We start from the raw sequence: 24,553 nt of genomic DNA, 5'->3' as shown, positions 1-24,553 counted from the left end.
CTCAATGTCTGTAGGTTTTATTGGTAGAAAATGTTGGTTTTACGTCTAAGAAGACGATGGTGACTTTATTGGCTCAAAGAAAGGTATGGGTATGACTTTTGTGTCTCAAAAAAATAAATACAGTGTTTCAAGGTGGAAAGAATATTTCAAGGTCTCAAAGAGAGGGAATGTTTCAAGGTCGAAAAGAATATTTCAAGGTCTCAAAGAGATAGAATGTCAAAATTTGGTTCCTTGGTAGTGACCAGGAATTATTTCGGGTAAAAATCGAGATTTTATTTTAGGGTTTTAGACAGGATAAAATAGGTCTAATCTTGCCATATGTCAAAAATCTATAATTCTTGAAGAATTAAAAGAATATGTAATTCATTCGATATTCAAAGAACTAAAGATTAAAATTTGTTCAATTATTTAACCTTAGAAGGTAGCATCATTTCAGTCATCAAAGATTAAAAATATTTAAGCAAATATTGAAGAAAGAACAAAAACGAGTTCAAACAAAACAATCTCTATGGATGCAAGTGGTTGATGCAATGACTTCTCTGGCTTAGTATTAGGATACCCCTGAATAAATCATATTATGGATTTTGTGCTTTAGTGTCTTGCAGTTCTCGGTGGAATGTCTGGAGCTCCTTAGGTGGAAATTGTGCACTGGATCAACATCGTAGTCCTCAGGGAACGATGACTCTTTTCTTGAACCATCATGGAAGACTCAATCGAACAAGCTTCTATCGTGTTGATTTCAGCTTCTTGTGTTTATATTCTCAATATGGTCACGTGATCAGGATTACTTCCACTGACTTCTCCACAAATTGATCTCATGTTTTTATGAATGATACATATGAAAATGCTTAAAAATAAAATATATATGCAACATAAAAGATGCAAATGCAGATGGAAAAATGTTGACCCCAACGATGAATATCATAGAATAGTCTTCACCAGAAATAAAAAGTTTTCACATTACAAGACAATCCAATTTACAAACATGTCTTCGCTTAGATGGTGAGCCTGGAATGGATCACTGCTTCATATCAGATCCTCGTCCTCAATAATGATGCCCCTCAAGCGCTCTGTAATCTGACTCTGTTAATGCCTCGGTGGTAGTGAGGTCGGTGTGTCGCTCTTTGATAACTAGCGATGAAATGATTGTAGATAAGACTCCACTGCTAGATTACTCCTTGAATCAGTGGATCATCATCTCAGTATTGAATGATGCACGATCTTCGAGCTCACTGCTTCGTCTCGGATCTTTGTACTTGGAACCGATGCCCCTCTATGCTCTGTAAACTAACTCCATTAATACCTCGGCTACGCTAAAGTTTGTGCTTCACTCCCTGATGGTTAACGATGGAATAATTGTGGGTGAGAATCTACTGCTGGATTACTCCTTAGATCAGTGGATTATCATATCAGTCTCGAATGATGCACGATCTTCGAGAAAATCTCATTCTTGTACTCTGGACTTCTTTTTAGCCCTCGATGCATGTCTGTGTATGCGATCGCTTGATTGAAAACTTTTATCTCTTCTTGTGAAAATTTTCTCTCGAATATCCCCTTACGGATCAACACTTTTGCATTATGATGATGCAATGCAATGCAAATGACAAAATGACACAAACAAAAGAGAAGAAATAAGTTAGTATACACAAACAAAAGAGAAAAATAAGTTAGTACATGTAAAATAATTGATACAAATAAAAATGTAATTCAGAGATGGATATAACACCTACCCCGTCATGATATCTACCCAAACATGCTTTCAATTAAATAACAATCCTACCCGGACATGCTATCTACCCAAAATGATCTATTTTCAAGAAATTGGTCCTAACCGCATGGTATCTAGTTCGCATGCTTTATTCGGAAAAAAAAAATATATTCTACAAATTTAAAAGGTTAAGGTTTAGAATCGTTCCTCTTTCGTGTACACCTATTTTGGGTACCTACTGACGGACAAAGGTTAGGTATGACTATACCTAGGGTGATCGTTCGACGGTTCACTATATGCTTGGTTTCGGCTCTAACGGAAAAAAGGGACTCGAATTGTCCTTGATGTCGGTGCCCCCTTGGGCTGCCAGACCCTCGATCCTCACCCATTACAGGTTTCAAACGGAACGAGTTCAATTCGAGGGGATTCATTGCCTTATACCCGTACGAGGAATAAATCCCTACGAAGGTATAAGGTATGTATCCCATGGGTTATTTGCTAAAACTCATACGAAGAATAAATTCTTACGAGAGTAAAGCATTCACCCCGACTAATTTGGATCGAAGCTCGTCTCTAGAGCTTATGTTATGCTAATGCGAGTGATGTGTGTGAGGAGGAACATACCTACCTTCGACCCAAAAGGAAAACAAAACAAGGAAAAAAATGATAAAATCTTGATAAAGCTGAAAGCCAAAAATAAAATGTTAGTATGACAAAAAACGAAGCAATTAAAAATTTCAATAAACGGATCATAAGTTAACTATGTACTCAAACTTATAATTTCCACTAAGACGACAATGTGTAAGCGACCTACAGCTTGACTCTCTAAAAAAAGGTCCCCAGCAGAGTCGCCAAGCTGTCATAACCATTTTTTTTGTAAAACAATTAAATATTATTTTAAAAACGATTACGACTTTAATTTAGAAAATTGGTGATTTGAAATTAATCTGAATTAAATTGGAAAAGGAGTCGCCATCGACCTTTAGATTAGGCAGGTCGAATACCTAAAAACGTCTTTCAAAATAATTTTAAGAAAAATCATTTTTAAAGACAAAAGGGGTCTACGTTTACCAGAAAATCGATTTGACGGGTTCGGGAGTCGGTTACGCGTGGGGAAGGATTAGCACCCCACAGCGCCCAAAATTGGTACTGTATCGCTTACATATCGTCGTGATGATGGAAATTACAAATCGAATATAAAGTTAAATTACGATCCATTTATTGAAATTTAATTAATTTACTTCGAGTTAACTATTTAAAGAAAATCCTTTAACTCGATAAGAAATCTTGAAATTTGCAATCCTCCGTCGGGAAAGCTATTTCAACTATTTCTCTTTTGTAAAAGAATATTCTACCATTGATTATGTAAAAAATTGCGAATCAAATATAACTAAAAACGATGTTTACATACGAGTAAATTGATTAACTAAAAACGTGAATTGAATACAAATTAAAAAATTTGAAATTTACATTCACATAAAATAAAATAAATTGTCACTTAAAATAACACACATTGCATCGTTTGAACAAATTAATTAGCAAAATATACTCGATTTATTTCAAGTTTCTATGTCGTTAAAATGCCGTACCGGATCACACCACTTCGATCAAGTGGTACTTTCCACGCCCATTCTACGCATACGTGTTCTTGAAAATATAATCGAATATTTCATACATAGATAAAATATAATGAAAATAAATGTAATTGGAAATACAAAATAAATATTCACATTACTAAAAACATTATTTACATAATACAAATAACCGAATAACAAGTACAATAAAATCATACATAAATGAATAAAATAAAATATTCACAAATGTCAGGGATAAATTCGAACATTAACAAAAATACCTAACATATAAAATCAATGACTAAAATGAAACTATTATAAACATTGGGACCAAAGTCAAGTATCCACAAAAATGACATAATATACATTAGTAGGACTAAAATATAAACAAGGAAACATAGATGCCCAAAACAAAAGAAAATAAAATAGACATTAAACCAAATATATTTAAAAAAAACAGAAAATGACTAAAATAAAAGCAATTAGAACTTGAAGCCAAAAATTAAAAAATGCAAAGTTATATTAAGTGATTAAAATAAAATAATTACACAATACGAGATCAGATTCCAACATTCACGAAAGTAGTAATATAAAAGAGTAAGGACTAAAATGAAATAAACAGAAACATAAAAGATCACAAAGTAATTAAACCAAACATCAAACAATGACTAAAATAGAATATATACGAATATGGTGACCAAATTCAAATAACAGTAAAGATAATAAAATGCATGGGATCAGTGATTAAATTGAAATATTTGAAAATATTAAATCCAGAATCAAATATAGACAAATATGATATAAAACATGAACAGTGACTAATATATAACATTTGCAAATTTCATGACCAAATCCGAATATCAAAGGAAAATGCACAATAAACTGAAACAGTGACTAAAACGAAATAAATATAAATATCACAACCAAATTATAATATCAGCAAACATAATATATAAATTAATGACTGAAATGCAATCATTAAAAACTAAAAGGCTCGAAATAAAACAATAATAATTTCATTAAATGACTTAAATAAAGCATTACAAAGGAGAAGGGACCTAAAGTGTAGTTACCCCATGCTTGCAAAACACGGGTGCCCAGACCCTTGAAACGGCGTCGTTTTGAAACCCGTTTAAATACCCCCTTTATATGTTTGAAAATTCGTCTCTCTTCATTCCTCTCCCCTTCCATTTCACAGAAAGAGGGAAAGAGAGGAAGCTCTCTGGAGCTTCAACCGAAGCCCAGAATCTGAGGAGGCTTCGCCGTGCCGGCCGCCGTTGGTCGGCGATCACCGCCGTACGTCGCCGCCAGAAAAGAGAAAGGAGGGCACCAACTGAAACGCCTCAACGCCCTGGTCATGAATACGGGGTTAGTTTCCCCGAAAATAGGCTCAAACGCTGTGAATCTATGAAGAACCCTTCGGATTCTTCGACTCCGGTGACCTTAGATTTCAACGAGGGAACGAGGTAAGGGTTTCTCTCCTTGGTTCCTCTACACTCCCTGTATTTTTTCTATTTCCTTTCTTTTTATGTTTTTATTTTTTTTTCTCTCCTCTCTGATTTTCTTTTTTTTTCTGTCTCGAATCTCTCTTTTTTTATTCTCTGTTTTTTTTTATCCCCAACCGAATGTCCCCCCTTTTCCTCTGATATCTTTGCTTGATTTATGGTTGATTTTGCTTCGTTTGGTGAGATGATGATGATGCTAGCGTAGGGGTAAGGGTCTCTGATCTTGGTAGGGACAAATTTCTCGATTTATCGGGATTTAGGTATTTTTTTAATTTAGGGTTTTGATTTGTTTACTATTTCCTTTGATTGGTTTGATTTGGAACTGATGGGGTTACTGTTGGTGCAGGTGGGAGCAGTCGGAGTGGAGCGAGACGGGCCGGAACAGTGACGGTGGCGCGGCTGCTCATTTGCTACTGGCGGCGGCGGCTGGATGATGATATGTTTAGGGTTTAAAACCCTAATTACTTGGGCCAGATCCAGGCCTGGTTCGGGTATTGGGCCTGAACAGGGTCTGGGCTCCAAGTCTTGTAATTCTGGGTCGGGTTTGGTATCTGATGGGCTTCGGGTTTGAGCCTGCAAAAATTTGTAATAATAAATAATAATAAAATAATAAGATAACGATAATAATAATAATAATAATAATAAAATAACGAAAAAAAAACCCGGACAAAAACGGGTGTCTACAGTAAACATATTGGAAGCTGTTTGCTAACCTTTGTCTTTTTCATAGTTTTGGGTATTTGGTCCTAATTCTGTGTCTTTGATATGATTCATCTGATTTTCCCTGTAGCGTGGAACGACTAAAAGATATTGGCTGCAAATGGGTCATTCTGGGGCATTCTGAAGGCAGACATATTATTGGTGAAGATGACCAGGTAAAAGTTTCAGTACTCACGTTCTGCAAATGAGTCGAAGGGCATAGTTTTTTGTGGTAATTAATGCAAAATATGTAAATACTCAGTACTGACTGTAGATTTATTGTCTTGGAGTGATGGCTTGTATCGGTGAATTATTAGAAGAAAGAGAAGCAGGGAAAACTTTTGATGTATGCTTCCAGCAACTGAAGGCTTTTGCTGGTAAGTTTTTTTTTCTATGATATGAAAAGTTAGAGATTCTATGATTGTTTATTTCTAAGGATCCTTGTTGTGTGATGGCATGTTGTCATAATTTGCATGATCTTCTTTATACAATTGTATGTGTAAGCAGAATGTACTTGCCCAAATTCAGTTCTGAGAGCGTTCTTCGTTCCACTTTTCTGTGATCTGAGGAAGGGGATGTTGTATCATCCTGCCAAGTTTGATTAGTTGTTTAGTGGCTAATTTGAGGATGATTTATAAGATCGTGCCATAGCTTTTGAATTTATCCTATTCTTCTAGATCGAACTGTCTTTGCTAGCTAATGACTCTCTACATCTCTCTTGCAGGGTCCGTGAATGGAAGCAACTGTGGTGAGCGAGCTTGCAAAGCAAGCTGATACTGATAGGAAAAATATCTGTTGTATCTTTCTAATGTGCTATAAGTTTAATTTCTGTTAAACTGTTGTGGGCACTATACGTAATTCACTGCCATTGATAGAAGAGTGCATAATGCACTCCAAATGCTTACTGTTTGATTCTCATTTGCTAATCTAAACTTCATTTACTCATTTGGTTTGTTTTAAATTGTGGATTGAACCAAGAAAAAATGCACTTTTTTTTATACTACATTATGATATTGTATTTGAGTCTTGAGAATGGTGCAATTGCTTGAAAACTATGGAAGAATCGCGATCTAATTATTTTTTATTTTTATTTTTAATTAGTATGAAGTAATTATAAAATAATATTTATTTAAAAAATTAATTATTATTAATAAACACACATGTTAATATGTTATCGATGCATCTGTTTAAACTAGGACTTTTAAGAGTAATAATTATCTTTTTTTTTTTTTCTTTTATCACTAACGTCCTTGATTTTCTAATAAGGTTTAATACCAAAATAAATGCCTAAACTATAATGCTTTTTTCAAATAGATGTCTAAACTATTTTTTGACTCATCCAGGTGTCTAACGTTACAAATTTTTTTTTAAATATCATTATATTTATAAAAAAACTTCAATTTCTCTTAAATTATAAAAAGCCCCAAAAGACCTAAAATTCCCAAATCCTATCATTAACCCACCGTTGTCGCCCTTTCCAGCCACGACCACCACCGCCATATAGTCTCTGCCATCCTCCTAGCCATACGTTGTCGTAGTTGCGGTCGATTAGCCGTCGAGATCGCGATTTTCATCTCAGAGTTCTCAAGGTATAAAACGTCAATTCGTCGTCGATTAGTTACGATTTTATGAGGGTTTTGGTTGCTGTGGGAGATGAGGTCGATTGGAGTTTCGTCGACAACAAAGGGCAATGACCGACGTGGGTTTAGGGATTGAAATGACGGTTTTCAAATCGATGTGGGTATAGGGTTCAGTGACACGTGTCACAATATGATGCTTTTAATTTTTAATAAAATTTTTAAAAGCACCAGATTATGACACATGTCACTAAAGGGAAAATTAATGTCATTGACTGCCTGGGCACCTAGATGAGTAACGTTTGTAACATTAGGCATCTGAATGAGTAAAAAAATAGTTAAGACACCTATTCTAGAAAAGTGGTATAGTTTGAGCACTTATTTTGATATTTAGTATTCTAATAATTGTCTTTTTTCTATCACTAACGTCCTTGGAGAGTTCTAATGACCCAATTATTGACTGGTGAATAACTAGACGAAATAGTCGATGTTACTTGGGATGGATATTCATGGCTTGATAAAACACTGGACCACTTGGCCAGCGGTAGGTTAGATTCCTGTTGAATGTTGCAGTCATCATGGCTTAAAAACAGGGACAGCTCGTCTGTCATGACACAAACCCGAAACCGAAAGCGTCAAATTTGAAACCGACGTTTCATTTGGTCGACAAATCGAGAATCAACACTGGGATGGTCGGTTATCTTTTTTCAAGTTCAATCTTCCCAGAAATGAACTTGGGTTTTTGGAAGTTAAATAAACTAAGCAAAATCCACTGTCAATCTTATTGTTTTCAGAACTGTTACTAGCGTACATATCATCTTGGCTCTAACAAGGCAAAACCCAGTTAAAGGAAAAAGAAAACTACAGCATAGTTTCACAAACTATAGTACTAGTACTTATCATACAAGCCAGCTCTCACGAAAAACTGACTGGTACTGCAACAGGACCAACAGCAACACAATTAAAGCAGCCACCGCCCACGGAGACATGCCTTCCGAAGAGAGTTGATGAGTCCGGCGGATATGTTGGTACGCTGATGAACCAAACAGCATACCGGAAACATCCACAGACGAAAGCCACCTTGCCAAGAGGATCAACACTACTGGTGTGGCGAAAAGCACCCAACTCGTTTGCTCTTCAGCAGATTCCACTGCTGATTCGTAGTTAAGGTAGGTTGATATTCCGAGGAACAAGGACGTGAGAGCTAGGATTAGCAGAACCGGGTAAGGCAGAGGGCTTAAAGAGAATGAATCGAAGATGGAGTCTTTTCTTCCATAATAAGCCATTGAAGAGGTCAGTATTTTCTGGCGTGTGAAATAAAGAGTGTATTTATAAATAGCACAAGAGGATGTCTAGTCTGGTTTTTGTGGTTCACAGCTTAGATTGAACCAGGGTGCTTCTGGACCGTTGATATTGCTCGTAGTTTATACTGTCGGAACTAACTGGATTCAGGTTTTTGAACTTGGCATTGTGGGACACACAAGGGTTGAAATATTTGTCGTCTTGTTCTTCCTATTGTCTTGGTTATGGTTTTTAAACATACATAGGGTAGGAGAGATGTTGAAAACCTCCATCAAAATGTTGCTTTTTCAATACAAGACTTGGTATCCAAAGCATTTATTAATTATTACTTGTTCAAAACTCTTCAAAGAAAAAAAAATTCTCAACAACTCAAGTCTTAAATCATCATTGTTTATCTTATTATCATTCTGATTTGAATGGGAATTTCTCTTAACTATAATAAAAGATTAAACCAGATAATTCAAGGAAGATGAGAGTTTGCAGAAAGGTTAATTCTTGGAAATGCTGCTGTCTGCAATACAAGAATTTTGAATAATTAAACATTTAACAAACAGAAGGGAAGGTGGGGCAATGGCAAGCACCTAGGAATTTGTTGCTTGGGAAACATACGTTGAATCTCCCTAATCCAACGTCTTAAAAATTAGCAAATATGTTACAACCTGTTTCACTTATCCCTACTACAAACTATTTAAAATCAGAATCATCTCATTCAAAAAGGTTTTATTTTGAGGCTAAATTATATTCAGAAACTATGATAGTGTATGGGCCATTGTTGAAGAACAGAATACAAAGATCAGTATATTTCTTATCTGTTTTCAGTTCACAAGTATGCCAGCTTTATAGCTGGTGTTGAGCTAATAACTGCTCTAACAATCTAACAAACTCTGGCGCCAAATATAACCGAAACTATCCACATGCTATAGCCATGCTATTGTACGTGCACGTCTACAGCTTACATTCCCTCTACTCTTTTTTTCTTTTTTTTACTAAGACAATGTTACAACCCTGGTACAACACACACATTGCGGCGAAATTCTTCAAATGCAGACTTGGAGAGTGGTTTGGTGAAACCATCAGCTATTTGATGCCCGGCTGGTATGTAGTTAACCCTCAACTGACCAGCTGCAACCTTCTCCCGAACGAAGTGTATATCGAGGTCTATATGCTTCGATTGAGCATGATACACAGGATTAGCACTCATGGCTACTGCTCCTGTGTTGTCACACCAAAGCACTGGCTCTCTCAACTGCTGAAACCCCAAATTTGCAAGAAAAGAGCTCGTCCAAGCGACTTCAGCTGTTGCGTCAGCCAAACTCTTATATTCAGCCTCCATTGTGGATCGAGATACGGTTTTTTGTTTCTTTGAACTCCATGCAACTAAACATTTGCCAATGAACACACCATAGCCAGAGATTGACCTTCGATCGTCTACATTTGCTCCCCAATCAGCATCTGCAAATGCTGATACAGTCAGTTCTGCCTTGCTTGCTTGAAACATTAACCCGTAATCTATCGTACCAACCAGATATCGAAGGATTCGCTTGACTGCAAGCCAATGCATTTCTCGTGGTGCATGCATAAATTGCGCCACCTTTCCCACACTATAAGACAAATCAGGTCGGGTGTGACATAAGTATAGCAATGACCCTACTACGCTGCGGTATTCACTTGGATTCGGCAGTAACTCTCCAGCATCCTTTGACAGCTTTGGTGCCAGAACCATTGGTGTATGGCAAGCAGCTGCCCTTGTCATGTTCGTTTTTTCTAGCAACTCTAGCACAAACTTCTTCTGATTCAAGAAGAGACATTCACGGGAGCGATGAACTTCAATTCCCAAGAAGAAATGAAGTGCACCAAGATCCTTAAGCGAAAAAGCAGAACTGAGTAACTGAACTACTGCTTGAATTTCACACGACGAGGGCCCCGTAATGACGATATCATCAACGTATGAACGTATACTAATGCATACACATTGCCAGTATCTCGTTTGCAAACAAAAAAGGATGCATCTGCTCGTGAAGCTGTAAAACCCATCTGTACAAGACTGTTGCGGAGCTTAGCGTGCCAATTCCTGGGCGCCTGGCGCAGTCCATACAAGGCCTTTTGAAGCTTGCAGACCAGTGTAGATCCATCTTCAGCAAATTGTTCAAATACTGGTGGTTGCTTCATGAATACATCCTCAGTAAGATCACCATTGAGGAAGGCATTGTTCACATCAATGTGTCTCAACTCCCAGTTATTAGACACTGCTAGTGCCAAGATTGCATTAAGGGAGGCGAACTTAACAACCGGGCTATATGTATCGAGGAAATCATGTCCTGGTATTTGCGAGTAGCCTTTCGCAACTAGTCGTGCCTTATAGCGGTGTATAGAACCATCAGGGTTACGCTTTAGCTTAAACAACCATTTGCACCCAATAGGAGTGCGACCTTCTGGCAATTTGACCAGTTCCCACGTATTGTTCCTTTGAAGTGCTTCGAACTCGGCTTGCGTTGCCTCCTTCCACTCGGTCGTCTATAGCGCCTCTTGTACCGAGGAGGGAATCTCATTATCAAAATGAATAGAATACAACTTGGGTTTGTAAATACCACGTTTACTGCGTGTTATCATCGGATGATGACTTTCCATCACTGGTAAAGTAGGTGCAACAGTAGGTGACACCAATTCTTCATGCTCTCGATTTGAGCTAGTTACTGCATCAGTATCATTTACAACAGGCACATTGAATTCTGCCCCCGAGCCAGCTATAGGAATTAACCCTTCACCTTGTGGTCCCAACATTGTTGTTATTTGATTCAACCATATTCTGGCACTGTTGTTCATCACTGTCTTCAACAACTGCAGCATCCTGATGGTTTGTAGACATAGTATCAAGACTCAACTTCTTTACATCAGCTACAATCGGAATATTTTGCAAGCAAACACCCTGCGAACCACGTGATGAGCAGGCTGCGTTTTTTTCTGCAAATGGAAAAACAGATTCGTTAAATACCACATGCCTAGAGATGTAGACTCTACCATTGTTTGCCAAGCACTGGTAACCCTTGTGTTGAGGGCTAATGCCAAGAAATATGCAGGATTGTGATCGAAAACATAGTTTGTTATTCTGGAAGGGTCTGAGATGTGGAAAGCACTGGCATCCGAAGACCTTGAGATAAGCATAATCCGGTTTTCTTTGAGTCAACTTCTCGTATGGTGTAATCCCTCCAAGAACAGATGTTGGAAGACGATTTATGAGATGAACAACAGTTACGAAGGCATATGACCAGTATTGCAAAGGCAACGAAGCTTGGGCCAGCAGTACAAGACCTAACTCAACGACATGGCGATGCTTGCGTTCGACCACACCGTTTTGCTCAGACGTGTGAGGGCAGGTCAGTCGGTGCACTATCCCGGATTTAGCAAGTAAGACAGAAAACACTCGATATTCTCCACCCCAATCTGATTGCAACGCTTTAATCGAGCCACCGAATTGATTTGTAACTAACTTGTGAAATCGCTTGAATGCTTCAACTGCTTGAGCTTTATCTTTGAGTAGATAAAGCCAAGTAAAACGAGTAAAGGCGTCTATAAACGTTACATAATACCTATAACCATTAGAAGCAACATGGGGAGGTCCCCAAAGATCAGAAAAATTAGCTCAAATGGTGCACTGTATTGGGTACTTGATGAAGGAAACGGTTGCTTGTGACTTTTACCCATAAAGCAAGCCACACAAGTTTATTAACATCAAGGTCAAGTCTTACATCAAGTTCTTTTGCAACTTTACTAAACGCAAAACTAGCTGGATGCCCCAACCGTCGATGCCACAGCTCAGATTGAGAGGCAGATGCAATGTTAGCTTCAGCAGTCTTCTTTTCTGCATCAAGCCCGCTCAGCGAAAACACATATAAACCACCTTTCTCAACACCTTGAAGTAAGATCGCCTTGGAACGTTCATCACGAACAAGACATCTTTCAGCATGGAATTCAAGATAAACCTTGTTGTCCCTAGCAAGCTTGGATACGGAAAGCAAATTTTTGGTTATATAAGGTACATGTAACAACTCGTTCAAGATCAGGGTTCTTGACGAGTCAGTAGTAAGAGGAAGTTGAGCAGTACCAATGTTATGAATATCAATGGAGGCCCCATTTCCGATAGTTAGTTTACCTGGACCTCGAAATTCAGTGGTGTTCGAAACATTTGTTGCATCTGGGGTAATATGATGCGTGGCTCCAGAGTCGACCACCCAGTGGTCATTAAATCCAGAAGCAGTGTTGGCTTGCATACTGCCTGCTTCTTGGGAGTGGCCCTTGCAGCATTCACAGCCGAGTCTCGAAGTATCAGCAGCCGAGTAATGAGCGTTGATAGACTGACTTTTACGAGTATTGTGAGTTTGAGAGTCAAACGTCACACACATAAATTCCTCATCAAACCGGTGCCAGCAACGATCTACCATGTGACCAACTTTGCCGCAAAGTTGGCATTGAACTTTGGCTCGGCCTCGACCTTGACCACCAGTTCTGTTGACAGTCGATGGGCGTATGTTTTTAGAGTCTCGACGCCCATTAAAAGACGAATCATGAACTTCCTTTCTTTTAGCTATATTGGCGGCCATAGGTACGTGATCTAATTGCTCATCAAACCCGGCCAGTTGTGCTTCAGCATCTAACAGAACAGTATGTAAACTATCCAAAGATAACGTTTCCTTCATTGTGGTGATGACAGCCATAAATGGTTGATATTCCCTAGGCAGGCCTTTCAAAATGCTTGCAACATGGCCAACATGTGAAACAGCGCTGCCACACGATGCTAGTGCGTCGCACACTTCCTTCACTCGAGTAAGGTATACCCGCATACTGTCATTGCCTTTCTGGAGTGACTGTAGTTTGCAATGCAAGCTCATGGCAGCAGTCGTGGACCTGCTCGCAAAAAGTTGTTGAACAATATTCCACACATCGGCTGCAGATTCAGCACCCACAAAGTGAGGAAGCAGAGGAGAACTGATGGTTGATAGAAGCCAAGAGGCCAGCGCACTATCCTGCGCTACGTAATCTTCGAATGCATCATTGGCACGAGTTACCCCAGAGTCATCGAGTATTGTCTCCGGTGGTGGCCTGAGCACTCCAGTTAGCAGACGTTCAAGTCGGTGGCTCCTTACCGTGAGCAGGATTTGCTGCTTCCACAGGAGGAAATTTGTCTCATCAAGAACGACATTGATTCTCTTGTGAGAGAAGCCGGTACGTGTGAACGACTCCATGAAGCTCCAAACCAAGATGCACAGACACAAGTTGTGAATTAAGAAACCCAAGATCGATCGGCGAAAGATACCATGTTGAAGAACAGAATACAAAGATCAGTATATTTCTTATCTGTTTTCAGTTCACAAGTATGCCAGCTTTATAGCTGGTGTTGAGCTAATAACTGCTCTAACAATCTAACAAACTCTGGCGCCAAATATAACCGAAACTATCCACATGCTATAGCCATGCTATTGTACGTGCACGTCTACAGCTTACAGCCATGTATCGGCAGATTCTAACAATTAAGATTTGCAGAACATACCCATGACGAAGGAGAGTGAGAAATGGATATAAAATTGGAAATTTTAGTATTCATGAAACCACCGACCTCCGGGATTATCATGTTGCCTGCCTCCATCCATGCTAAACCACATTAATATTTCTTTTTCTTCTTCTCAAAACTAGACTAATTTCTACAAACTGCATTTAATGCATGAATCAAAGGCCAACACGTACAAGGTCAACTGACAGAAATAAATTCCTCTTTTGTGGATAATTTAGCCTTACCTGATTCTGCTAAATGCCAGTGTATGCGAAACCATGCTCAGGAATTAAATCCAAGCAGTCAATGGCAGCTGAGGACACCATGGGCTCTTCCAGTGGTTATTTCATACATCCTTGCATGGGCACTACTTTGTGGCTGACAACTTGTGCCCAGATGCCATGCTTTAGGGATTAGCCCACTGCAATTCAGATGAGAGCTATAGGTCGATAATGGCCATTCAAGAGAAAGCTAGCGAAAATTTACATTCAGATAAGCACCATCCCACATTATTCACAGATTCATTAACAGGCTCATTATAGTTATTTGTATACTTAGAGAGATTTAGTTGTCAAATACTAGATTACCAGTTACGTAAACTTATAAGGGATCTTATCTATGTACTGTAGTTGATTAGGAAACTTATGTCCGGAAATTCTGGATGCCAAGGAAGGTGTTCAGGTATTAATAGCTCCATCTGATGTCAATTGTCAAGTAGAATGTTTCCAAAAAAATATTGCTTTTAGAAACAAGGCAATGATTGGCATAGTATTTAAATTTTGGACCATAAAGTAATGTAACGGTCGCATTGTAATATTTTTCAAGTTCACCACGATACCACAACATTACTCGTAATATAAAATCATAATTTATTTCACGTCTAAAAATAACTTTTAAATAATTTAATTAACTGTGTAAATTTTCGTAAACGACAGACACTGGAAAAATATGCGAGTGAATAGTATAGCGCTTGCGGGCCGGAGAATAATATGACGCCTATAGCATGAGTACAATATGTTGCCCGAAGCACGAGACCAATATGATGCATTAAGTACATAAAAAATATGGTACTGGGAGCACAAGTTTGATTGTATGGTGCACGGGATTTTTGTTAGTCACGTAACACCCTAAACTCCTAATAATTTTTCCAAGTTTAGGGATTGATTTGAAAAAAAAGTGAAAGTTGAGGTTTCCCTTAGTAATTGTACCAAATGGTACCCTTCGTGGATTTGTAATTGGAATAAATTATATCATTTCTCACTGGAGTTTACTTTCTCTCCTGTGTTATTTCTTGTAGTTTTGATATTTTCAATTTACTCACTGAACTTTCGAATTGCTCTTGTTTTGGTCACTCTGAATTATTTTATCATTAAATTTAAAAACATTTAAAATAATCACCGCCCACTATCAACCAACGTTAACCACCGTCGGCCTTCGAAATCGACAGTCATTCGGTCTCAAGTTTCATGGGCCACTTCGCCTTGACCTCCTAAGTCCGAATGTGGTGGTTGTTTCACCGGAAAATATCTCAAAATCCGTGAATCTCGATTAAAATGTTTTGATTTCCTCACTTTCGATATTCAATTCGTAGAATTCAGAGCATGTTCTGACCAAATGGAGGTCAAATTCAGGTTCAGGGGTTGAGGCGAAGCGACCCATGAAATCTAGAACCGAACGACCACCATATACGATAGTCAACGACGACTAGAGTTTTGATCTTCTCATTTTTTATCGATTTTTAATTATGTTCCGACAAAATAGATATCAAATTCGGACTCATGGGGTCGAGACAAAGCGACTGATGAAATCTGAGATCGAGCGAACACCATCTACAACCATCGACGGTGATGTCCAACGTTAATGAACAATGCACAATCACCTTCTGTTTTTATTTTATATTTTACATTATTTTTATATTAAATAATAAAAAAATAGCACATCATACCAAAATAATAATAAAATAACTTGGAGTGACCAAAGCAGAAATAATTCAAAAGTTTAGTAAATAAATTAGAAAAAGTGAAAGTACATTAAATAGGAGAGAGAGTAGAGCTCAATGAAAAATTATGTATTTTACCCTTATAATTGTATAATGCATGTCCTCCTTTTATGTGTCTTCTCAATTTTCTTGCCCAATTGCCGGTCTCCTCCAAATCCTGCAAAACGAGGATTACCGGTTGAGCAGGTAAAGGTCTAGGAGCATCACTTGCTCTCACCAGTCTCCAAATTCAGCTTATTTCTTCCTCTCTTTTTTCTCTACTCCTGGATTCTTGAAAGACTGAAACTATTTGGCTATTTGCTCAAGTCACTTCCATAAAAATGGTTAGTTATTATTATCTCCTCCTTTTCTCTCTCTTTTATTTTAATAATTAATATGATTTCACGATGAAATGTTAACGTATCTGATTCATGCAAAACTCTATTCTCTGATCTTAAACTCTTTTTTTTCTTTTTAATTGCTTGGTTGAATCGTCAATGTGTGTTTTAAGTACGTTTAGACGATTGAATTTTTGTGTAAATTATTCTTATTCGTTTTTTCACTTGATGTTATACGTTAACTTTCTGTTTGGTTAAATGCAAATACGGGATTACATTAACGGAATCACTAACTAATTCGTCTGTTTGATCCAGGAATTTTGGCGCCTAGCTGGTTTTGGCCAGTTCATTGAAAGGTTAGTTACTGACCTCCTTCCATTGGTCTTGAACTGTAGTTTAACCTGCAATCAAGTGACGGTGATTTGAGTCCTGTTTCTTTCGAATTGTAGGTTGTTGAACATTTGAATCAGGTTTAGGTTACATCAATTCAGCTTAACATTTAGAATACACATTCGGAAATGTCGTCGCCGGATGGTGATGCTAATCAGAATAAAGATACGAAAAATGGGGATGGACTCTGTACCTTGGATGGATTTGAAGAAGGCGACTTTTCAAAGTTGCTAGAGAAGCCAAGGCTCCTGAATGTACAAAAGGCAGAGCTCATTGGAAGAAAGGTTTCTCAATGAACTACCTATTGCGCTGAATCAAGGCAGAGCTACTGATATTAGTTTACCTCGAATATATGAGCCACTGGAATTTATCTCTTCGCCTGCGGGTAGAAGGTCAGGTTTGAATACACCAAGGTCACACACTGGTTTTGACGTACATCCAATTGTTGGTGAAGCTTGGGATTCTTTGAGAAGAGTATTGGTGTATTTTCGTGGTCAACCAGTTGGGACTATTGCAGCGTTGGATAATTCTGAAGAAAATCTAAACTACGATCAGGTGAAGCTCACATTGCTTTTGTAACCCTATCTTAGTTTTTTTTTAATTTATTTGCTCAACCAATATAAAAGTTCTATTAGCAAAAGAGAATTCGAAGAGGTAACAAACCAGAAACACCCAACTGCAAACAAAGACCTTGCAACCAAAACAAAGAGCAACACCACAACCCAAAAACAACATTACATTTAGACTACAAATAACAAAGTCCTACAAACCTCGAAAGAGAAAAACTGAAAATCTAGAAATCACCAACCATAGAAGATGATCCACATGATTTCACCGTGACACATGTAAACTTTGGCTGCACTCGTCCATTGTAACCAATATGGAATCTCCAAACCTTATGCCTCCATCTCAGTTGAAAGCAATATCAATTCAATTAGCACATACTCCACATGTTCTCTCTGTCACGATACTTGATCATTGTATTGGTAATGGTGATTAAATGTTAAATTTCAGTATATGAGCTGAATGTATCGTCCATTTGTTAATTGCCTGCAGTTCTATGACTGTTCTTTTTGCAGTTAATGTTTGTGACTACAAGAACTACTATTCTTGTATCACGAGCAAAGTCAGTGGTATTAATTCAAAAGAGAAAGACACAATTAGCATATCTTTCAGCACTATATTTTTCTTTCTTCTAAATACTTGGGTTAGAATGTAGTCCTTGCGGACATTTATTATGTTGATCGTTGGATGGTGCAAGATATAGAAGTATTTTACTTTTTCCTGTTTGCATGGTTTTAATTTAAAAATGGAGCTCATCCAGTTCATATTTTTCGTTTTCCCTCTATTTATCATGTTATATTGACATACTAGGTTTCGTATTTTAGATTTTGTGGCGCTTTATCCATTTGATTCTATTTTCTTTATGAACTCTCCTAGTTTTTGAAGCTCATATGAAACCAACTTTTTGAGTTTGCAAAGAATGCTTTAGTTTGTAAATATGTTTGTTTATTTTTTTTTTCTGCAAAGGTCTTTGTGAGAGATTTTGTCCCTAGCGCATTAGCTTTCCTGATGAATGGGGAACCGGAAATAGTAAAGAACTTCATTTTGAAGACCCTTCGACTTCAATCATGGGAGAAAAAGATTGATCGGTTTCAGTTTGGAGAAGGAGTAATGCCAGTCAGTTTCAAAGTTCTCCATGACCCAGTTAGGAACAGTGAAACACTGATTGCAGATTTTGGTGAGAGTGCAATAGGAAGAGTTGCTCCTGTAGATTCTGGATTTTGATGGATCATTTTACTTCGAGCATAAACGAAGTCTACAGGAGATACCTTATTGGCAGAGTTGCCAGAATGCCAGAAGGGTATGCGCCTAATTCTGGCTTTATGTCTCTCCGAAGGGTTTAACACATTTCCCACGCTTCTCTGTGCGGATGGTTGCTGCATGATTGATAGTAGAATGGTGAGCTTTTCACAGCCTACCATTCATTATGTTCCAAAATCATCATTTTTCGTTAAAAAATTAACGGTCAGTTAAGTTAGACGTTAGCATGTTTACTGCGATATGATAGTTGTTTAAGATTATGATATCATATTTTATCATATCTCAGTCAATAAGTTAACGTACATCTCATACCGACGTCAATTTTTAACGAAAAAGAAGGATCTTGGAATATAATGAATAATCGAGTGATCATTTTGTAACTTTTAATAGTCAATGGACTAAAAAAAGTAACTTCCTATAGTCATATGACTATTTTATAACTTTTAATAGTCAAAATACTTAATAAAACATTATCCTATAGTCAGAGGACCATTTGTGTACTTTACCCATTAACGTAAAATGATCACTCTAAGATTCATTATGTTCCAAACTCATCATTTTTCGTTAAAAAATTAACGGCCAGTTAAGTTGGACGTTAACATGCTAATTGAGATATGATAGTTGATTGAGATAATGATATCATTTTTTATCATATCTCAGTCAACAAGTAAACGTACATCTCATACTGACATTAATTTTTAACGAAAGAGGAGGAGTTTAGAACATAATGAATAGTCGGTGACTATTTTGTAACTTTTAATAGTTAAGGGACTAAAAAAGTAGTTTCTTATAATTAAATAATTATTTTATAACTTTTAATAGTCGAAAGACTTAATAAATCATTATTCTATAGTCACGATTTGTCTCCTATACCCTAAAATTAACTTACTTCTATTGAAAAATATAATAAAATATTTTTGAACTTTAGACATTATCCGGTTGACTTAACTTATGATATCATTAAATTAATAATTTAATACTTATGGTGATTAACTATTGTGATAGTTATTCGTAAATACATTAATTATACAGATGTAATTGTTATTGTAATTAAAATGTAAAGCAAGTTAGGCTATAATTAGGGATGGTCATGGGACCCGATTTCAACAGCCCGATCCGATTCGACCTAAAAAATGTTACACCATCCACCCGATCCGAATTAGATCCGATTTTTTGAGATAAAATTCGAACCCAACCCAAAATAATAAAAAATATTAATTGTATTTAATAAAAATATGGATTTAATTAAAAAATTAATATATAGAGGAGTATTATTGTAATTATTCCTAAATATATAAGATAAAATTATTTTTCGAGTCGGGTCGAGTATTTTTCACCTTAAACCCAACCCCAAAATTTTAGAAAAAAATGTAGGTCGAGTTGACCAAAACCCAACCGAAACCCGATTCGTGCCCTTCCCTAGCCATAACCGACATTAGAAAAAGTTAGATTATATAATTTATGAATGGGCAAATCCTCCTATCCACGTTATAAGATATGAATTTAATCTTTACATTTTAATTGAATTCATTAATTGCTCTTAGTAATAAAAAAAAAAGTTATTCTCTTAAAAATTATGTGTTCAATTAACTGTATCTACAAGGTTTAAATTGTTATATATTAAGAAAGTTCCGAATATATATTATCTTATAAAAATCTTAGATTATTCTAAAAAGATATTTATATTGTAATTTAAGTAATTTTATTTTTATATTTTTTTAGTTTTAAAATTGTAACCTAATCTAAATAATATAAGAAAAATATAATTAAATTATGATAGATTAAAATAATTAAATAAAAAGATATAAATTTATATATAATACATAAACTAATATTAAAATTTTATTAAAAAATGATTTGATTCGTAACAGAAAATTCAGAATTTTAAAAACATATTAATAAAGTGACCAAATAATGTACAAAAACTAAATCCACAGAACCACAACTTACGTATATTGTAGGGACTTATTATATAATTAAACCATTTATAAATTATAAATTCAGATTTCTCGCCCGTTAAGTAAAAATCCACCCGAATCACTTGTAACTTTCTTAGTCCCAATCGAAGCGATCGAGATCGGAGATTCGAGGGGAAGAAAAAAATCCAAATATTTTTTTTATTTTTCTTTTCTAATAAACGGAAAACTTAGATCAAATTCTCAATCCTACTTCTTGTAAATCCCTAAATTTCCCCACATATTCTCGGGAAAAAGAATAAAGGAGAGATGAAGACACCGAAACGGCCGATCCATGCGGTATCGATGTGGGTGAGACGACAGCCGCCGAAGGTGAAGGCTTTTTTGGCGGTGGTATCGGGGATGGCTGCGCTGGTTCTTCTCCGATTCATTGTACACGACCACGACAACCTCTTCGTCGCTGCCGAGGCTGTCCACTCCCTCGGAATCTCCGTCCTCATCTATAAACTCACCAAAGAGAAGACTTGTGCTGGTAATTAAAAAAAAGGCGAAAACTTTAATCTTTTCTCCAGTTGATAAACAATTCTATATTTTATTATTCAAATTGTTTTCGATTAGTTTGTAGCTTAAATTTAATACATTATACATGGGTGTTTTTTCCTTCTAAATTTAGTAATTTCAAAAACTCGTGACGGGTAATCGCTAAGCTGCAAAATTTTAAAGGTTTTGGTTTGGCAACTATGTGTCCAGTGTAAGGATTTTTTTATTTGCTTTATAGTTCTTTCTAGGTTGAGCTCCTGGCTTGATTTCTCTTCTCTTTCGATTGGAATCAATTTTTTTTTGTTTGGTGAGTTGAATTCAATTCTGATTTATAAATCTACAGTTTTGTCCTAATTCTTTTCACTTATCACGAAGTTTATGAGTTATGTTGCATTTCATGATACGATGTTGATGGTTTTGATTGAATTTCGTTCTATTTCGTTGGAGGATGTTTAATTGAATTCTGACGGATAGAATATTTAAGTTATTTTGTGTGGTAATGATCTTTCTATGGTGTTTTATCAATTTTCGATAAAGGGTTTCTTCTTGATGCAAAGGGAAGCCTTTTTTGTTTGTCTTACAATTCAATAAATTTTGCCAGTTTTCCCTCTTTTTACTTGTGCCTCATGCTATTCCTTTCCGTGATAAAAATATGCAATTTTTATGGTGTTTTCCGAACTGTTAGGCAGCACTAGAATGTTCAATTGATAAAGAAATGCAGCTTTTGGACCAAGAGGAGCTTCTCTCTCTCCCGATTTTCCTGCAATGCTTAATGCTTGCTTGTTATTTAAATTTATTATGTCATCTAATCTTGGTCAGTTGTTTACGCAACATAGATGATTTAATTGATTAACCTCTCAATTATTGGTTAAGTGTATTTTAACTGAGTGTAGAAAGCCTTTAATGATGAAAATATTGGTTTCATTCAATTATTTGAAAATATTTTTGAATGGTTGCAGGATTATCACTCAAAACCCAAGAACTAACAGCTATCTTTCTAGCTGTTAGGCTGTACTGTAGCTTTGTCATGGAATACGACATACACACCCTACTTGATTTAGCCACGTTGGCTACAACTTTGTGGGTTATTTATATGATCCGTTTCAAACTGAAGTCCAGCTACATGGAAGACAAGGACAACTTTGCGATATATTATGTTGTGAGTTTTTATCAGTCTTATTTGCAGTTATATGTGTGCTGTTCTGTCCTACGAATTGTTGGGTTTAGAATTGAATCCTACTGGCTTTATCTCCAGTGTTTCATGTTTTCCTTGTCAAGAGATTGTCTTGTTTTCTTGTAAAGCTTATTCTCTCAGTATCTGATGTTTATGTAATGTTGATATAGATGTCCATGCTTACTGAGGCAAATTGCTGCAATATCTGCATACTAGAAAATATAAATCTCCTTTCCTTCAAATCTGTTTCGGAAATAAAAGATCTACTTAGTTTTGACTTTTTTTGTTCTCTTTCTTCTTTTTCATGTATAGTCTTCTAATTGTCTCCATTCAGCTGTAATTTATCATTCTTTTTTTTTATAAGAAGCATTAATTTATCTTCAGTTTTCCTTGGTGCTTGTTTGTTTTAAATACCACTTTGAAAGACACCTTATACCTCGCTCTTCTTGTTTTGATTCACAGATTCTATCTTGTAACCAATTAGATTATCTGTTCCTTGATTGGGTTTTTGTAACATATTCTAGAAATAATGCCCTTGCTTACAATTTGGATTCAGGTTGCCCCTTGTGCAATACTAGCTCTGTGTATTCACCCAACAACTTCTCATAATCTAGTAAACAGGATTTTCTGGGCATTCTGCGTGTATCTGGAAGCTGTTTCTGTTTTACCTCAGTTGCGAGTGATGCAAAATACTAAGGTCAAAATTACTTAGATGGTCGATATACTTTCATAAGATTTATAAATATATCGTCCTTAACTCATCTTCTTTATGTGTTTTCAGATTGTTGAGCCTTTTACAGCTCATTATGTATTTGCCTTGGGTGTTGCAAGGTTCCTCAGCTGTGCTCACTGGGTTCTACAGGTTTGATCTTGTGACATTAAGTTGAACGTGATTGGGTTTCAGTTAGTCATGTATTAACATTAGCTATTTTAAAATTGACTCATTCTGAGCATTAAATGGATACCAGTCTGTTTATTTATAATTTTCCTACTTTGGAAAAAAAATAAATAGACAGCTTTGACCTGCATGATGAAGGATCCTGAAGGTTGGATTGAACGGTTGTTGCCTAGAATGAGGCTGGTTGTTGCGTTTAGATGTCGATTCCAGTCATTAGCCACATTTGGTTTTAACATACATATTTCTGTGTAGAGGGGAAGCTTTATATGATACTGGTTCACGAAATGTTATTGTGAATCTTGAGGGTGATAGTTTTAAGATGTTAATCCATTCTCTACTGCTTTCTACAGGTTCTAGACAGCCGAGGACGCCTGCTGGTAGCCTTGGGTTACGGATTGTGGCCTTCTATGGTTCTTATATCGGAGATTGTTCAAACTTTCATTTTAGCAGACTTCTGTTACTATTATATCAAGAGGTCGGCTACAACCTTTGTAAAGTGGAACTAAGTATCCTAGTCCGACTACATATATGTGTTTTACTTACATAATCATTTATGCTTTTGCAGTGTCTTTGGAGGGCAGCTTGTTCTCCGTCTTCCCTCGGGTGTTGTCTAAGTGAAGATAATGTTTTTTGCTGCGGTTTGCAAGGTGGCTGCCGGAGAAAGCATAACTTGGTTACAGATGTGACTTGTCCTTGTTTAAGTTCTGGTTTTTGCTCTCGGCACATTTCTTGTGACTGCAAATTAGTGGTCTGTTTGTAATTTTCGGGATGCAGAAACTTTGGGCAGATGTTTGTAGGGAAAACATTTCATAGATGTTTGATGTCAAATGCCTAACCTGCTGCCTGCATATATAAAGTTATTTATTATAGACTATTCCAACAAGTGGAGGGTGAAGAAAGTTCTACCTTGCATTATCAAAATTTTAATTCATGTCAAGGTATTATTTATACATTAACGGATGTTATCGCTAAACGAAGGCCGACATCACTTCAGGTGCTGTTGATGAAATTGTTCATGACTGTTGTGTTAAGGTCCATTCGACGCCTTGGGAGACGGGTGATACTGCAGTGAAGGGTTCTATTGCTATTTGCTAATCCTTCTTGCAAGATTCGTCAAATGATCTATGCAACGGTTACCCTCCATAGAAGATGATGGATCTGGATAACCTAATCTTCCTGCGTTAGTGCTTAACAATTCTTAATCAATGTGTCCGATGAGTGCTCATCTGAAAAGGACGGCTGAGCATATAAACCACAAAAAGTGCATCAAGTTCCACGATCAACCATGATAACCCGATTTCATTAGCGAAACACAGACCTTACCGAACTCACCACCCATGCTATAAATAAACGCAAACTCCATCATAAAGCATCGAATCCAAGCTCCATTTTCATCTCGCAAAAAGACCACCAGCTGCCAAAAGAGGCGTCATCGGAATTGAACAACATCACTCCCAGTGGTGGTTTATTCCAGCCGACCCAATGAGACCCTCTAGCTATTCGGGTCACTTCGAAAAGTGTCAATATAATGAGTAGCATCAATTAGGCATAATGTTAAAAAAATACCCTAACGTTTGATTAAATA

The 24,553-nt window shown here is 36.7% G+C and overlaps 3 protein-coding genes across 4 annotated transcripts; 2 read left to right on the top strand and 1 right to left on the bottom strand.

Annotated features, from left to right (window-relative positions):
- The first annotated feature begins 6,160 nt into the window (after nt 1-6,160).
- LOC120202277 (ER lumen protein-retaining receptor erd-2.2-like) lies at nt 6,161-23,837 on the top strand. 2 transcript variants are annotated; one of them, XM_039202716.1, is made up of 7 exons: nt 6,161-6,171; nt 20,591-20,888; nt 21,856-22,055; nt 22,627-22,767; nt 22,852-22,932; nt 23,319-23,443; nt 23,534-23,837. In XM_039202716.1, the coding sequence occupies exons 2-7, from the start codon at nt 20,666-20,668 to the stop codon at nt 23,580-23,582; spliced, it is 819 nt and encodes a 272-aa protein (XP_039058647.1). In that variant the 5' UTR covers nt 6,161-6,171; nt 20,591-20,665; the 3' UTR covers nt 23,583-23,837. The 2 variants fall into 2 exon arrangements, with proteins under 2 accessions (XP_039058647.1, XP_039058646.1); XM_039202715.1 differs by lacking the exon at nt 6,161-6,171 and having other exon boundaries at nt 20,480-20,888.
- Nucleotides 7,818-8,403, bottom strand: LOC120202279. Its single transcript, XM_039202718.1, has one exon. The coding sequence runs from the start codon at nt 8,347-8,349 to the stop codon at nt 7,963-7,965; it is 387 nt and encodes a 128-aa protein (XP_039058649.1). The 5' UTR covers nt 8,350-8,403; the 3' UTR covers nt 7,818-7,962.
- LOC120202278 (probable alkaline/neutral invertase B) lies at nt 16,854-18,573 on the top strand. Its single transcript, XM_039202717.1, has 2 exons — nt 16,854-17,171; nt 18,147-18,573. Exons 1-2 carry the CDS (start codon nt 16,869-16,871, stop codon nt 18,402-18,404), a joined length of 561 nt encoding a protein of 186 aa, XP_039058648.1. The 5' UTR covers nt 16,854-16,868; the 3' UTR covers nt 18,405-18,573.
- Nucleotides 23,838-24,553: the final 716 nt, after the last annotated feature.

Source organism: Hibiscus syriacus, unplaced genomic scaffold (genome assembly GCF_006381635.1).
Source record: "Hibiscus syriacus cultivar Baekdansim isolate YM2019G1 unplaced genomic scaffold, ASM638163v2 tig00008386_pilon, whole genome shotgun sequence".
Lineage (NCBI taxonomy): Eukaryota > Viridiplantae > Streptophyta > Magnoliopsida > Malvales > Malvaceae > Hibiscus > Hibiscus syriacus.
The sequence above is the reverse complement of the archived record's forward strand: the minus strand, read 5'-3'. Positions and strand labels throughout refer to the sequence as shown.